The 13848-nt window shown below is 40.3% G+C and overlaps 1 protein-coding gene across 1 annotated transcript in view; it reads right to left on the reverse strand.

Annotated features, from left to right (window-relative positions):
* The window catches only part of LOC126278931 (dynein axonemal heavy chain 1-like), an 825957-nt gene that overhangs the window by 536662 nt on the left and 275447 nt on the right, over positions 1-13848 (reverse strand). The window contains 1 exon segment of the mRNA XM_049979209.1: positions 6707-6820. Coding sequence (XP_049835166.1) covers positions 6707-6820 — 114 coding nt within the window.

Genomic DNA, 13848 nt, shown 5'->3' on the forward strand with positions numbered 1-13848 from the left:
TATCAAAACAGTAATTAAACTGAATTAAAACTGTTGATGCTGAGAGAAATCGATAAGGAAATGAGAAACTACAAGTGGTAGATCAGTTTTGCTTCTGAGGCAGCACAATAACTGATGATGGCTGAAGTATAGACGATATAAACTGCATACTGACAACAGCAAGAAAAGAATTTGAAAATATTTTTTAAAAAAGTAATTTTTAACCTCTAATATAAATTTAAGAGCTAGAAAGTCTTTCTCAGGATATTTGTCAAGAGTGTACCCCAACAGAAGTGAAATCACAACTATAAGCTGTTCAGGCAAGAACAGAACAGAAGCTTTTGAAATGTGGTGCTACAGGAGAATGCTGAAGTTTACATGGGTTGATCGAAAAACAAAGAGGTGGTACTGTAACAAATTGTGAAAAATTGAAATTTATTGCTATTTGACTAAACGAATGGCTCAGTTGATAGAACACATTCTGAAGCTTCAAGAACTCGTCAATTTGATAATGGAAGGATGTATGGGGGGTGAAGTTCTCAGTAAAGTACGCACATTCAAATTAGTGTTGGTGAAGTTATGCAGATGTGATGAGGCATGCACAGGATGCATCAAACTAGTCTTCAAACTGAAGACCACAAAACAATGGTATGTACTCACTGAGTGGACAAGATGTGGTATGTGTTGGAGCAGATCATGAGTGAGCACTGTAAAGCCAGAAAGTAATAGAAGTGAACAATGAGCAAGGAACAATGCAAAATCATTTTTATGTGAATCACATGAAGTATCTTAATCTATCCTTGTGATATTTTAACAATACTGATACAAATGGAACGTAATACCCTGTAGCTTTCTTGGATGAAGGCAGTTTACTGGAATTATGGGACCTACCAAAAAGAATTTGTGTTATAAATAACATCATATGAAACAGCAAAAATATTGCCATATCAATTTCCAGATCTTCCATCTTTATCTTGCTAGTACATATGTTAGAGGACACAGCAAAAATGTGAAAAATTCTTCCAAGGCTCCTTCGACAGTAATATGTTTAAATTTTCTTCTTCATCAATATTTCAGTTGGTTGCCAGTTCTCTAACTGGATTTACTACAAGCTAACTTCATGTTTTCATCACAATTAGAGACTCCTGCATTGTGACTCCACTCTTGTCTTATGTGTTCTATTGTTCTCCTAAATGACCTTTCTTTGCAATTCTTTGCAGGACTTTCTGGTTGGTTGTTATGTCTGGCCAATTTCATCTTTAGCAGGCATCACCATCACCATACATCAAATGTTTCAAGATATTCCATTTCATTTTTGAACATTATTTATGTTTCAAAGGCATAATCTGCTCATCTTTTTCTTTGCTTCAATATTCATGTTGTTAGAATAAAGCATTTCTTTTATTAAGGAATACTGCTTTTGCATATCTAAGTCTCTGTTTATATCATCTATGTTTTTTTATATTTTCATTTACCTTGCTTCCCAAGTATTTGTATGATATTGTTTCATTTTATTTGCTCTAATTTTAATGTTTACTACTTGTGATTCCTTGAAGCATCTGGAGCTATCATAGTTACAGCACCCACAGACCTAAACATCTGTATTCTTTCTCCATTTATTCTGATACTTGTATGGTATTTTTTGCATTCAATTACTGCACGTTCTATGTGCATGTTGAACAGTTATGAGAACAGACTGCAGCTTTGCCTAATGCATTTAAGAATTTAGTGATTTTTGTGTACTTTTTATCTTTACTATCAATTTTTTGTTATCTATGTAGTTCTTCTACCTCTATAATTGTGTAGCCATGCGTTGTGCGTGGACGAGACTCTTGATACATTATGGCTTGGATGTCAGAGCATTTGTGGTTTGGACACTGAGTGGAGTGATACTTCGGTGAAAAGTAACAAAGGAAAGTATCACTGGGTTGTGGGAAAGGAAGAAAGTCTGTTATGCAAAATCAAACATGTGAAGTCCAGGTTGGAATATCACCAACATTATGAAAAGGAAAGATTGATACTCACCATGTCGTCCTTTTGGTGCATAGCAATCAATCCTTTTCATAATACTGTTGATATTACAACTTGGACTTTGCATTGTTTGTTCAGGCCCTGTATGGCTTTTATAGTGAATGTGTCACTTTAATCTGTTGAAGAATATGATCTTTCAGCAATAATAAAATCATGAAGCAGTTTTAACAAAGGATGCTACATGCAAGTGAAGCAACCTAACACAAAAATAATGTGCAAGTAAAAACAATAAACTGTACAAGCAGGGCTGCTAGTTGATTGGATGGCAGTATACGAAAAGAAAAACAGAATCCCTCCTATTCTATGCTTATTTATGAAGGTTATCTATTACATAGCAGGCATATCTACCAAAATGCATTTTTAATAGAAGCAAGCTGCATCACAGGAGACTTAAACAGTGGACCCTATCCATACTTCTAAATTGTCTACTAGTCTCGAAGCCAAACTATCATACCACACGCATTAGACAAATTGCTGCACAGTATAAATGTACATGTACACAATCATAAGAGGGGGTAGTAGCAGTTATTTTGACTAAGGAAGTATCATATGCAATTAATTTAACAAACTTAATAATAATAATAATAATAATAATAGCTTTATTCAACATCGAATAGCACACTGCACATGTACAAAGAAACAGTAATGATTAAAGTTATTTGTACAATACACAAGACACATTCTTCTTAATATGTAATTGATTTACAAAAAAATTACAATAAGATGTTTACTGATTTCTATTCACATAATTTCACAAAGCATTTGTTGTTCTTCAAATAAGTATGGTACTCTTCTAATGTGTAGAAAGGGTGTTTTACTAAAAATTTCTTAAGCTGATGTTTCAGTTTAATCGTAGGAAGAGCCATGACTGCACTAGGCAGTGCATTAACTAATTTTATACATGCGTACTGAGGTCCCTTTTCGTAAAGTGCTGTTCTGTGGCTGCCAATTTAAAATCTTTCTTTATTTCTAGTATTGTACTGGTGTAAATCTGAATAAGTGTTTGGATGCAGTCTTTTCACAAGCAATATTGCTTTTAGAATGTATATGTTTATAACAGCTAACACCTCTGTTTTTGGAAACAAGTTGCGACAAGATTCCCTATATTTTGCTCCACAGATTATTCTCACACCCCTTTTTTGAAGAATGAGTAGCTTATCTAGATTAGCTTTGGTTGTTGCCCCCCAAATTTCAATACCGTAGTTCAAGTGAGAGGAGAAAAGAGCATGGTATGCAGTCTTTAGGACTATGGTGTCTCTACAGAACTTGTTAATAGTACTGATTGCAAATATATTTTTTTGACAACTTAGTTTCTAGGGAGTCAATATGTGTTTCCCATTTCAGGTTGCTTTGGATTGTTATGCCAAGGAATTTTACACTAGACTCTTTCTTTACCAATTCGTTGCCCATTTATAATTTAATTTCATTATTCAAACTAGTTTTGTTAAACACCATGAAACATGCTTTACTGGTGCTTACATTTAAGTGGCTTTTATTAAAAAACTGAACAATTTCTTTTGTCACATTATTACACTCGGCCTCTAGTTCATTACATGATTCCTATTTACATACAATGGACGTGTCATCGGCTTACAAAGTTTGGAATTTATAGTACAGTATTTAATATCATTTACATAGATCAAGAACAGAAGGGGGCCCAACACCGAGCCATGGTGCACACCATATTTTATGCATGCGATCTCTGATTTGTAGGCACCACTTTCCATTTTAAGTAGAAGAACTGTTTTCTATTGCTGATATAACACTTTATTAGGTCATAAGCAGCGCCTCTAATGCCCATGTTCCATAGCTTGTCTAATAGGATGTCAATGTTCACACAATCAAAGGCTTTTTCCAGGTCTAGGTATACACTTGCCACATGTTCACATGTTCCTTGCTTTTGATACCCCCTAACACCTCTTCAATTAGTTGAGCAACTGTAGTGCTAGTTGATTTACCTTTTAGGAATCCATTTTGATTTTTGAACATCAGGTTGTGTTTGTTAAGAAAGTTTATTATCCTGTTGAATATAACTATCTCAACTATTTTGGAAAAGGCAGGAAGGATTGAGACTGGTCTGTGGTTTTCTATCTTGTTGTTGTCACCTTTCTTAAAAATGGGTGTTACCTGTGCTATCTTTAGTCTGTCTGGAAAGGTGCCTGATTCTATTATATTGTTGACTGCTGCAGACAGAGGTACAGAGACAATTTGGCTACAGGCTTTTAAAACATTAGTATTTAGGCCATCATGCCCAGCTGATTTGGGGGGTTTAGAGAGTTAATGATGCCCATTATTTCTGCACAGTTTGTGGGGGATATATATATATATATATATATATATATATATATATATATATATATATATATATATATATATATATATATATATATATATATATATATATATTAAAAACAAAGATTCCAAGACTTACCAAGCGGGAAAGCGCCGGCAGACAGGCACATGAACAAAACACACAAACACACACACAGAATTACAAGCTTTCGCAACTGGCAGTTGCTTCGTCAGGAAAGAGGGAAGGAGAGGGAAAAATGAAAGGATGTGGGTTTTAAGGGAGAGGGTAAGGAGTCATTCCAATCCCGGGAGCGGAAAGACTTCCCTTAGGGGAAAAAAAGGACAGGTGTACACTCGCACACACACACACATATCCATCCGTACATACACAGACACAAGCAGACATATGTCTGCTTGTGTCTGTGTATGTACGGATGGATATGTGTGTGTGTGTGCGAGTGTACACCTGTCCTTTTTTTCCCCTAAGGGAAGTCTTTCCGCTCCCGGGATTGGAATGACTCCTTACCCTCTCCCTTAAAACCCACATCCTTTCATTTTTCCCTCTCCTTCCCTCTTTCCTGACGAAGCAACTGCCAGTTGCGAAAGCTTGTAATTCTGTGTGTGTGTTTGTGTGTTTTGTTCATGTGCCTGTCTGCCGGCGCTTTCCCGCTTGGTAAGTCTTGGAATCTTTGTTTTTAATATATTTTTCCCATGTGGAAGTTTCTTTCTGTTTTATATATATATATATATATATTAAAAACAAAGATTCCAAGACTTACCAAGCGGGAAAGCGCCGGCAGACAGGCACATGAACAAAACACACAAACACACACACAGAATTACGAGCTTTCGCAACTGGCAGTTGCTTCGTCAGGAAAGAGGGAAGGAGAGGGAAAAATGAAAGGATGTGGGTTTTAAGGGAGAGGGTAAGGAGTCATTCCAATCCCGGGAGCAGAAAGACTTCCCTTAGGGGAAAAAAAGGACAGGTGTACACTCGCACACACACATATCCATCCGCACATCCGCGTGTGTGGATATGTGTGTGTGTGTGTGTGTGTGTGTGTGTGTGTGTGTGTGTGTGTGTGTGTGTGTGTTCTTTCTGTTTTATATATATATATATATATATATATATATATAACAGAAAGAAACTTCCACATGGGAAAAATATATTAAAAATAAAGATTCCAAGACTTACCAAGCGGGAAAGCGCCGGCAGACAGGCACATGAACAAAACACACAAACACACACACAGAATTACGAGCTTTCGCAACTGGCAGTTGCTTCGTCAGGAAGGAAGGAAGGAGAGGGAAAAATGAAAGGGTGTGGGTTTTAAGGGAGAGGGTAAGGAGTCATTCCAATCCCGGGAGCGGAAAGACTTCCCTTAGGGGAAAAAAAGGACAGGTGTACACTCGCACACACACACACATATCCATCCGCACATACACAGACACAAGCATATATATATATATATATATATATATATATATATATATATATATATATATATATATATATGGTCACATTTATTACCTTTAAAAGTGTAGTGCATGTTTTTATGTTTGTCATTTGTGGCTTCCACTACAGAAGAAAAATATTCATTAAAAATATTTGCAATTTCCAGTTGGTCATTCATGAGCATGCCATTGTGGTTAATATAAGAGGAAAGTAAAACACATATTTGCAACACAACATACACAATAGAAATACTGGAATGGATTTTCATTCTGCAGTGCAGTTTGTGCTGCTTTGGAACTTCCTGCTAGAAAAAAAAAAACTGTGTGCTGAACCTGGACTTGAACCTGGGGCCTTATGTCTTTCACGGTGTGTATGTCTCTGTTTAAAGCATGATGGTGCACACACAGATATGCTGGATGTGTAGGAGATAAAATACTGGCAGAAGTGTGGGGATTGAGAGTTGTGCTTGCATCACTTAGATGCTAGAGCTCTTAACCACAGAAGCAAAGGTCACAGGTTGAAGTCCCAGTCTGGCATACATATTTGATCTGCTAGATAGTTTCAGCAGAAATACTGTCTGATTTACGGTAACATCCTCTACAGACAGGTTTATGAAACAACATGAGACTGAAAGAAGTACAAAAACTTTCCTGGAAAAATAGTGGGAATTAAGATTTCAGAAACACACTTTTATGCTCAGATAATTTCTGAATGAAGTAATGAATCAGACCAATCAAACATACTGTCTTCTGAGACAGACAGTAATGTCCTATACATGCTATGTACATAAGACCCATGGCAGAAGGCAAAAACAACCACTGTGAAGCGCTAATGCATCCAATCATTAAACACACACGGCTAATTTGTCTGGGTAAGAGATGGATACTAAAAACAAATTTCACATATCTGAACTATACAATATGGAGAAGTATTCAAATATATACTTACTTTCAGCAACCAATCTTCCACATTCCCCACTGGATACATAAATGGGTTAAGCTCAACACTCTCACCTTCTGCTGAGAACATGGTGGTAATTCGAAGATCGTCCTCAAATTTCAGCTGAAAAGTAAACAAATAAAACAGAAAATAAATAATAATCATAGTCAAGTTTTAACCAAGATAACATATTTATATACCAAGTTCTGTCTTTCAAACAATGGTAAATCCAGGAAGGAGTAACAATGATATAATAAAAGGATAGATTGCTACCCAACTTATAGAGAACATGCTTGGTTGCAGACAAGTGAAATAAAAAGATTCCTATAAACATAACTTTCAGTCAAAATGCCTTCTTCCGATATAGAAAACACACACACATTCATGCAAGCACAACACACACACACACACACACACACACATGACCATGTCTCAGGCCTCTGAGGCTGGACTAACATCTCGTCACTCATGACACATTGGCAAAATTAATTTAAACTATTCCAGTTCTTTAGTTTTTGTGTTTTGTTGCAGTAAGCAAATACTACAGCAACTTCCCTTTTCCTTTAGATTCAATCAATAAGTTGCCTTCTTAGTGCTACTTAATCTCAATAAACATAGGAAGTAACTATATTCTAAATGAATGGGGACATGCTAATAACAATAATAATACTGCTGGTCCCAAGCCCAAGGCGTTATTTTGCAAGTGATGAGGAAGGAGGAGGCGAGGAGTAACTCCTCATTTTTTTTTAAAAAAAAAAGGAGAAGAAGAAGGCCTGGATCCATCTGGCTCCAGATAATAGCACCCTATGAGGGCCCCTGCCTACATTGCAGGTGAAACCCAGTTAACAGTCTCAAAGGTGGAAGAGGAATCCTAGCTCCCAATGGCAGAGAAAGACCAGAACAACCTAATGGGAAAAAAACGAAAAATAACACAAGCCAAAGAAAATTTTTAAATATATTTTTTTTTCTTTGACAGCTGATCTTTATAGATTTTTATGACCTGAATCCAAATCTAGTCTTAGTTTTGTTGTATCACCCATAGTTTTCGAGCAATATGCTTTTTATTATATAGTATAAAAATCTTATGCTATACAGTAAATGGGGAAATTAATGAACCGCTTTGTTACAACATAGGCATGGTTTGTATTTATAGTAAGCTACTTAAAACAATGATATGCATTAGTAGAGGTTTCACTTGTCAGCTGGAATTGATTTGTATTTTCTTTCTCTTTTTTCTTTGAGGCTTCTTGTGTCACTTTTACTATGATGAGTCACTTGCTGAACTTCTCGGTGAAGTGGCCAACAGTAGTCCCCCATCATGTTGGTGTCCCAGTGGCCTTGGTAGCATTTTTCCATCACTTTAATGTCCTGGTGAAAACGCTCTTCTTGCTCCTCACTAACATCTCCTATATTGTCTGGGAAGTAATCAAGGTGACTGTTCAAAAAGTGAACTTTCAGACTCGTGAAAAATCCTTAAGTTTTAAACTTCTTTAACATTGTAGCTATGTCCTAAGAACTTTGTAATGACTCACTTCAATAATACCCGTGCTTCTTTCTCATTCAAGGTCATTGTGGATTCAAATTTAACATCAAACATAAATTTTCTGACGTCAGATCCGACAAAGACGCCTTCTTTTAGTTTAGCTTCTGAAAGGTGTGGAAACTTTTGGCAGAGATGCTTAAACCATGGCCCATCTTTAGGCAAACCCTCTACAAACTGTTTCATTAGGCCTAACTTTATATGCAGAAGTGGTAGGAGCACGTTTTTTTGGATCTACAAGGTTTTTGCATAGAATGTTCTTTTCACCAGGTTTTAAAGACTGCCTCACAGGCCAGTTCCCTTTGCACCAACATTGATCCCTAGCCCTACGATCCCATACACACAAGAAACATGGACATTTGGTAAAGCCACCTTGCTGACCAAGGAGCATGCATGTTACTTTTAGATCGCCACATATCATCCAACTGTGAGCAGAATAGCCTATTTTACTTAGCACTATTTCTAGATGTTCATAGCTTTCTTTCATACGTACAGAATGTTTAACAGGTATAAATACATACATGTTACCATAGTGTAATAAAACAGCCTGGAAACTAGTTTCGGATGGATCAATAAACAGCCTTCAGTCTTCCTTTTTGTATTCAACACCAAACTCATTCATCAGACCGGGAATGTCTCAGCAGTACACTAAATCACCTTCTTGCTGAAAAAAATTGGAAAATTGCTGCTCTCTCTTCCTACACATCTATTAGGTGGTTCCAATAAGTTCTTTTCTTTTACTCTAGAGCCAAGCAATTCAGCTTTTTCTTTTGTTAAGCCCAGATCCCTGACCAAATATTTAAGATCAGTCTGAGCAAACAATTTGAGCTCTAGACTTTCTGCATTACAGTGGAATTCATCATTATCTGGTTCATCTAAATCACATTGCACATCAGAAAATGCTTCTGTTGGAATAGAATTTAAATCATCTGGTGGTTCAGGAACCACCAAATCTACACCATACCCTACTGGTCGGATGGTGCACAGAAGGTTAGGGCAGCTTATTACCTTCTTGTTTTTCGAATTATGACCAGTAATATCAACACTGCAAAAGTATCAATCATCAGAATGATTTCTTGGCTCCCTTCATATCATAGGAACAGCAAATCTAAATGCTTTTTCCTCCTTTTTGGAACATTTTCTCAGATTTCAACACACACATAACATACCTTATGCGGTTCCCAAGATTTATCTTGATCACCAAGTTTAGATGCAAAGTATGATAGATAAACCTTTTTCACAAAGTCTGTAATTCTTTGATGTCTTTTAATCACAATTTCACCACAAATATAACTCAAACTGTCAGCAGAGTATTTACAACCACGATTAGACATTGTACTGAGCACATGTACAGGAAACGGGACAGTGAGGTTAGGTTGACAGTAAACAAAGCACCACCTCTTAACACAAAAATAGAATCAACCTTTTTCTTGCCAGTAAATGTTTTCAGCAGTGTTACCAAAATCATCTACATTCATTACACTACGGGAATTAGATCAGTAATCGGGATATAGAAAACTTAATTCCCATATATGTCACAGCTTGTATATTTTTACACTTGGCACTGCGTCTGTACAGAATGAAGTATAACAAAGAACTGAATAAAATGAAGTTTAAGATGGAGGTTCAACAGCGCACAAAGAGTTCACAGATATTAAGTTTCATGGTCAATACAAACTATTGACATCCCCCCCCCCCCCCCCCCCCCCCCGCCCTCCCCGCCCCACAGTAAGGAGTACTACAGATGTAGATGTCCAAGGGTGATGACGTGCGGGCATTGACATCGGTGGAAATAGTGCGTTTAGGCAGGCGCACAACAGGTAATTCCATCTCGAATGAGGTGGGTTGTGCAGCGGCGAGAGGCAGGTCCACTTCATAGTCTCATAGTCAGCCAGCCACCATGGCTGGATGAGACGGCGGCCAGCTTAGGAGTAAGTGGGCAGAGTGGTCGATGGTGTAGTGGAGGCGTGTGTGGCCCATAAGTGGATCAAGCCATTCGTAGAAATGAAAGCACATACAGATGCTCAGTCATACTCACGCGGGAGTGTGAGGTTCTACTACATCTACATCCGTACTCCGCAAGCCACCTGACGGTGTGTGGCGGAGGGTACCCTGAGTACCTCTATCGGTTCTCCCTTCTATTCCAGTCTCGTATTGTACGTGGAAAGAAGGACTGTCGGTATGCTTCTGTGTGGGCTCTAATCTCTCTGATTTTATCCTCATGGTCTCTTCGCGAGATATACGTAGGAGGGAGCAATATACTGCTTGACTCTTCGGTGAAGGTATGTTCTCGAAACTTCAACAAAAGCCCGTACCGAGCTACTGAGCGTCTCTCCTGCAGAGTCTTCCACTGGAGTTTATCTATCATCTCCGTAACGCTTTCGCAATTACTAAATGATCCTGTAACGAAGCGCGCTGCTCTCCGTTGGATCTTCTCTATCTCTTCTATCAACCCTACCTGGTGCGGATCCCACAGAGCTGAGCAGTATTCAAGCATTGGGCGAACAAGCGTACTGTAACCTACTTCCTTTGTTGTCGGATTGCATTTCCTTAGGATTCTTCCAATGAATCTCAGTCTGGCATCTGCTTTACCGACGATCAACTTGTTGTGTACAATGTTGACGTGTATGGGACCATCTGATGGCGGGACCTCGGTATCTGTCAAAAGAATGAGCACTCGGTCATCGAACGTCACTATAGAAATGTCGTTCACTTGGTGCAGAAGCACGCTGCACGACAAACTGATAGTAGGTGTGTGTTTTCCATGTTGGAGGTGAGGGCGCGAAACCTGCACAGGGTGAAACAGGCGGCAAGGTCAGGAAACCAGCGAACAGTGGCAACAGTCTTCGGAAGAAGAGATGTGCGGTGAGGCTGATGGGAGCACATCTTCATTCTCGATCAAGGATGGATCATACGCAGAGTCCAACTGCGGCGGTGTGAGACCATCAGGGTTGACGAAAGCTGGTTTCAGACAATGCAGAAAAACTGTGTGTGCAGTCTTTAATCATGATATCAAAAGTCATGTCCCCCTGCCGCAGGACCTAGTAGGGGCCGAGATAAGGAGGTTGAAGAGATTGACTAACCACATCATCACGCAGCATGACGTGGGAGCAGTCGGAGAGTGAGATGGGAATGAAGTCTTGGGCAGTGAGTGACTGATGGGTGGATGCAAACGCGTTTGTTGAAAATGCACGCGCAGTCGGCTAGTGAAATCTGGCGAGGGGGGAAGATCCTTGCTAAACTGGGGAAGCACAAGTTCCCCCGGTAGGATAGGATTCTCGCCGAAAACAAATTCGGATATAGTCCCCTGTAGGTCAAGTTTATAGGTTGAGTGTAGACCAAGTAGCACTCATGGGAGAGCTTCTGACCAGAGACAATCGCGGCATTGAAGGGCCATCTTGAGGGTGCGGTGCCATCTCTCCACCAATGCATTGCTTTGTGGGTGACAGGCAGTAGTGTGTATTTTCTTTAATACCACAGATATTGCAGAGGATGGTGAAAAGAGAGGACTTGAACTGTAGATCCTGATCAGTGGTCATTGTGGTTGGACACCCAAAATGAGCAATCCATGAGCCAATGAAAGCCTTGCCTACCATATCAGCAGTAATGTTGGGGAGGCGGACAGCCTCGACCCAGCAAGACAAATGGTCGATAGTTGATAAGATATATCTAAGGCCCTCCGAAGGAGGAAGAGGCCCGATCAGATCAATACGTATGTGATTGAATCGTCCTGCGGGAATGTCGAACTTGCCCAGAGACGGGGAGGTGTGGCGGCTGATCTTGCGCTGGCAAGCGATGCAGCTGCGTGCCCAGGTTTGACAGTCCTGTTTGATATTCCTCCAAAAAAAAACATTCTGAGATGAGACGTGTGGTAGCTCAAATCCCTGGGTGGGTTAGGTTATGCAGGGTGTCAAAAACCTGTAGCCACAGCCCGGGTGGGAGCAAAGGGCGTAGGGTGCCAGTCAAAGAATCACACCACATCTCGTCAGAAACGCCAGGGAATTTAGCCTTTATGAAAACAAGTGATGTTTGTGGGTCTCGTAGGAGAGCATGAGAATCTTCATCGAAGCTTGGAGGGAGGCCAGATCGGAAAGATCAACGATGCGGGAAACCGCACTCATCCCCGAAAAGAAATCCGCAGCGACATTATCTGCACCCTTGACGTAACGGGTGTACGTTGTGAAGTTGTGAATTGAGAAACCAGGTCAAAAGTGGTGGTTACATCAGGGGGTGGATCCTCAGGTGGATTGCAGAACACTTCTGCTAGTGGTTTGTGATCAGTGAGGCTGAAAAACGATCATCCCTCGACGTCGGGGTGGAAATGATTGATTGCCTCGTAAACAGCAAGGAGCTCTCTATTGAATGCCGAAAATTTTCTCTGAATCATAGATAGCCTCTTGGAGAAGAAATTAAGGGGAGAAACCGTGTCCCCCTTGCGTTGTTGCAACACTGCCCCCACTGTGATGTCGCTGGCATCCGTAGTGATAAATAACTCGGCCGAGGGGTCAGGGTAGGCAAGTGTCACAGCATGAGCTAATGAAGTCTCTTAGCCTTGAAAGCCTCTAGCATCAGAGCAGTCCATGAGATGGGATTGATTCCGGAAGTTTGTTTGTCTGATAGAGCGTCTGTGATGAGTGCCTGAACAGCGGCAGCAGAAGGCAGGTGGCGACGACAGTAATTGATGCTGCCAAGGAAATGGTGTAGCTCTTTGTAAGTAGCCAGGGGCGGCAGAGACATGATAGCCTGCACACGAGATTTGGGAGGCTGTATCCCGTCAGTGGATACTGTGTAACCTAGGAAGGAGACTGACGCCTGGTGCAACTGAAACTTGTCTTTGTTGACCTCAACACCACTAGAGTTCAAGGTCTGGAGGACTGTAGATAGATGATTTTCATGTTCCTCCACTGAGCTGATGAAAACGAGGATGTCGTCCAGATAAGCAAAGCAAAACTTGAACTGTCGCAAGATAGAGTCAATGAAAGTTGCCACGTTTGCACCACGTTCTTTAGGCCGAATGGCATGAAGTGCTATTGGAATAAATCGAGTTATGTGATAATAGCCATTGGAGGAATGTCTTCCGGTGCCACAGGAATCTGGTGGTAGGAGCATTTACAGTCAATAACACTGGAAATTGTGGCGTCAGATAACATTTGAGTGAAGTCATTGAGGTTCGGCACTGGGTCCATGATGGTACGAGCGTTCAAGCATCTGTAATTGCCGCACATCTGTCGTGTTTGGGGACAAGGTGGATTGGTGAAGACCAGTTGCTGTCTGTAGGTTGCAGGATACCTGCTGCCAAAAGTTCATTAATCTGCTGCCAGGCCATGCGGAACTTGACAGGGTTGAGGAGTCAGACCTTATGCCTAATAGGAGGGCTGAAAGTGGTAACTATCTTGTGTGTCGTTCCATTAGTGACGGAAGAAACTGAGAACTGGACATGGGATTGGTTAATGTCCTGGCACCGAATCCTCAGAAGAGTAGGGCGCGACGAGCAGTAGCCATTAGCGCAAGTGGAAAAAGGTAGCACGAAAGTCACATGTCTCACTGGAGCGTGGCGTGCACTTGTGTGGAGGGGATGGGTGTGTGTGCAGCGCCAAGCGAAGGGGAACGG

This window comes from Schistocerca gregaria, chromosome 6 (assembly GCF_023897955.1).
Source record: "Schistocerca gregaria isolate iqSchGreg1 chromosome 6, iqSchGreg1.2, whole genome shotgun sequence".
Lineage (NCBI taxonomy): Eukaryota > Metazoa > Arthropoda > Insecta > Orthoptera > Acrididae > Schistocerca > Schistocerca gregaria.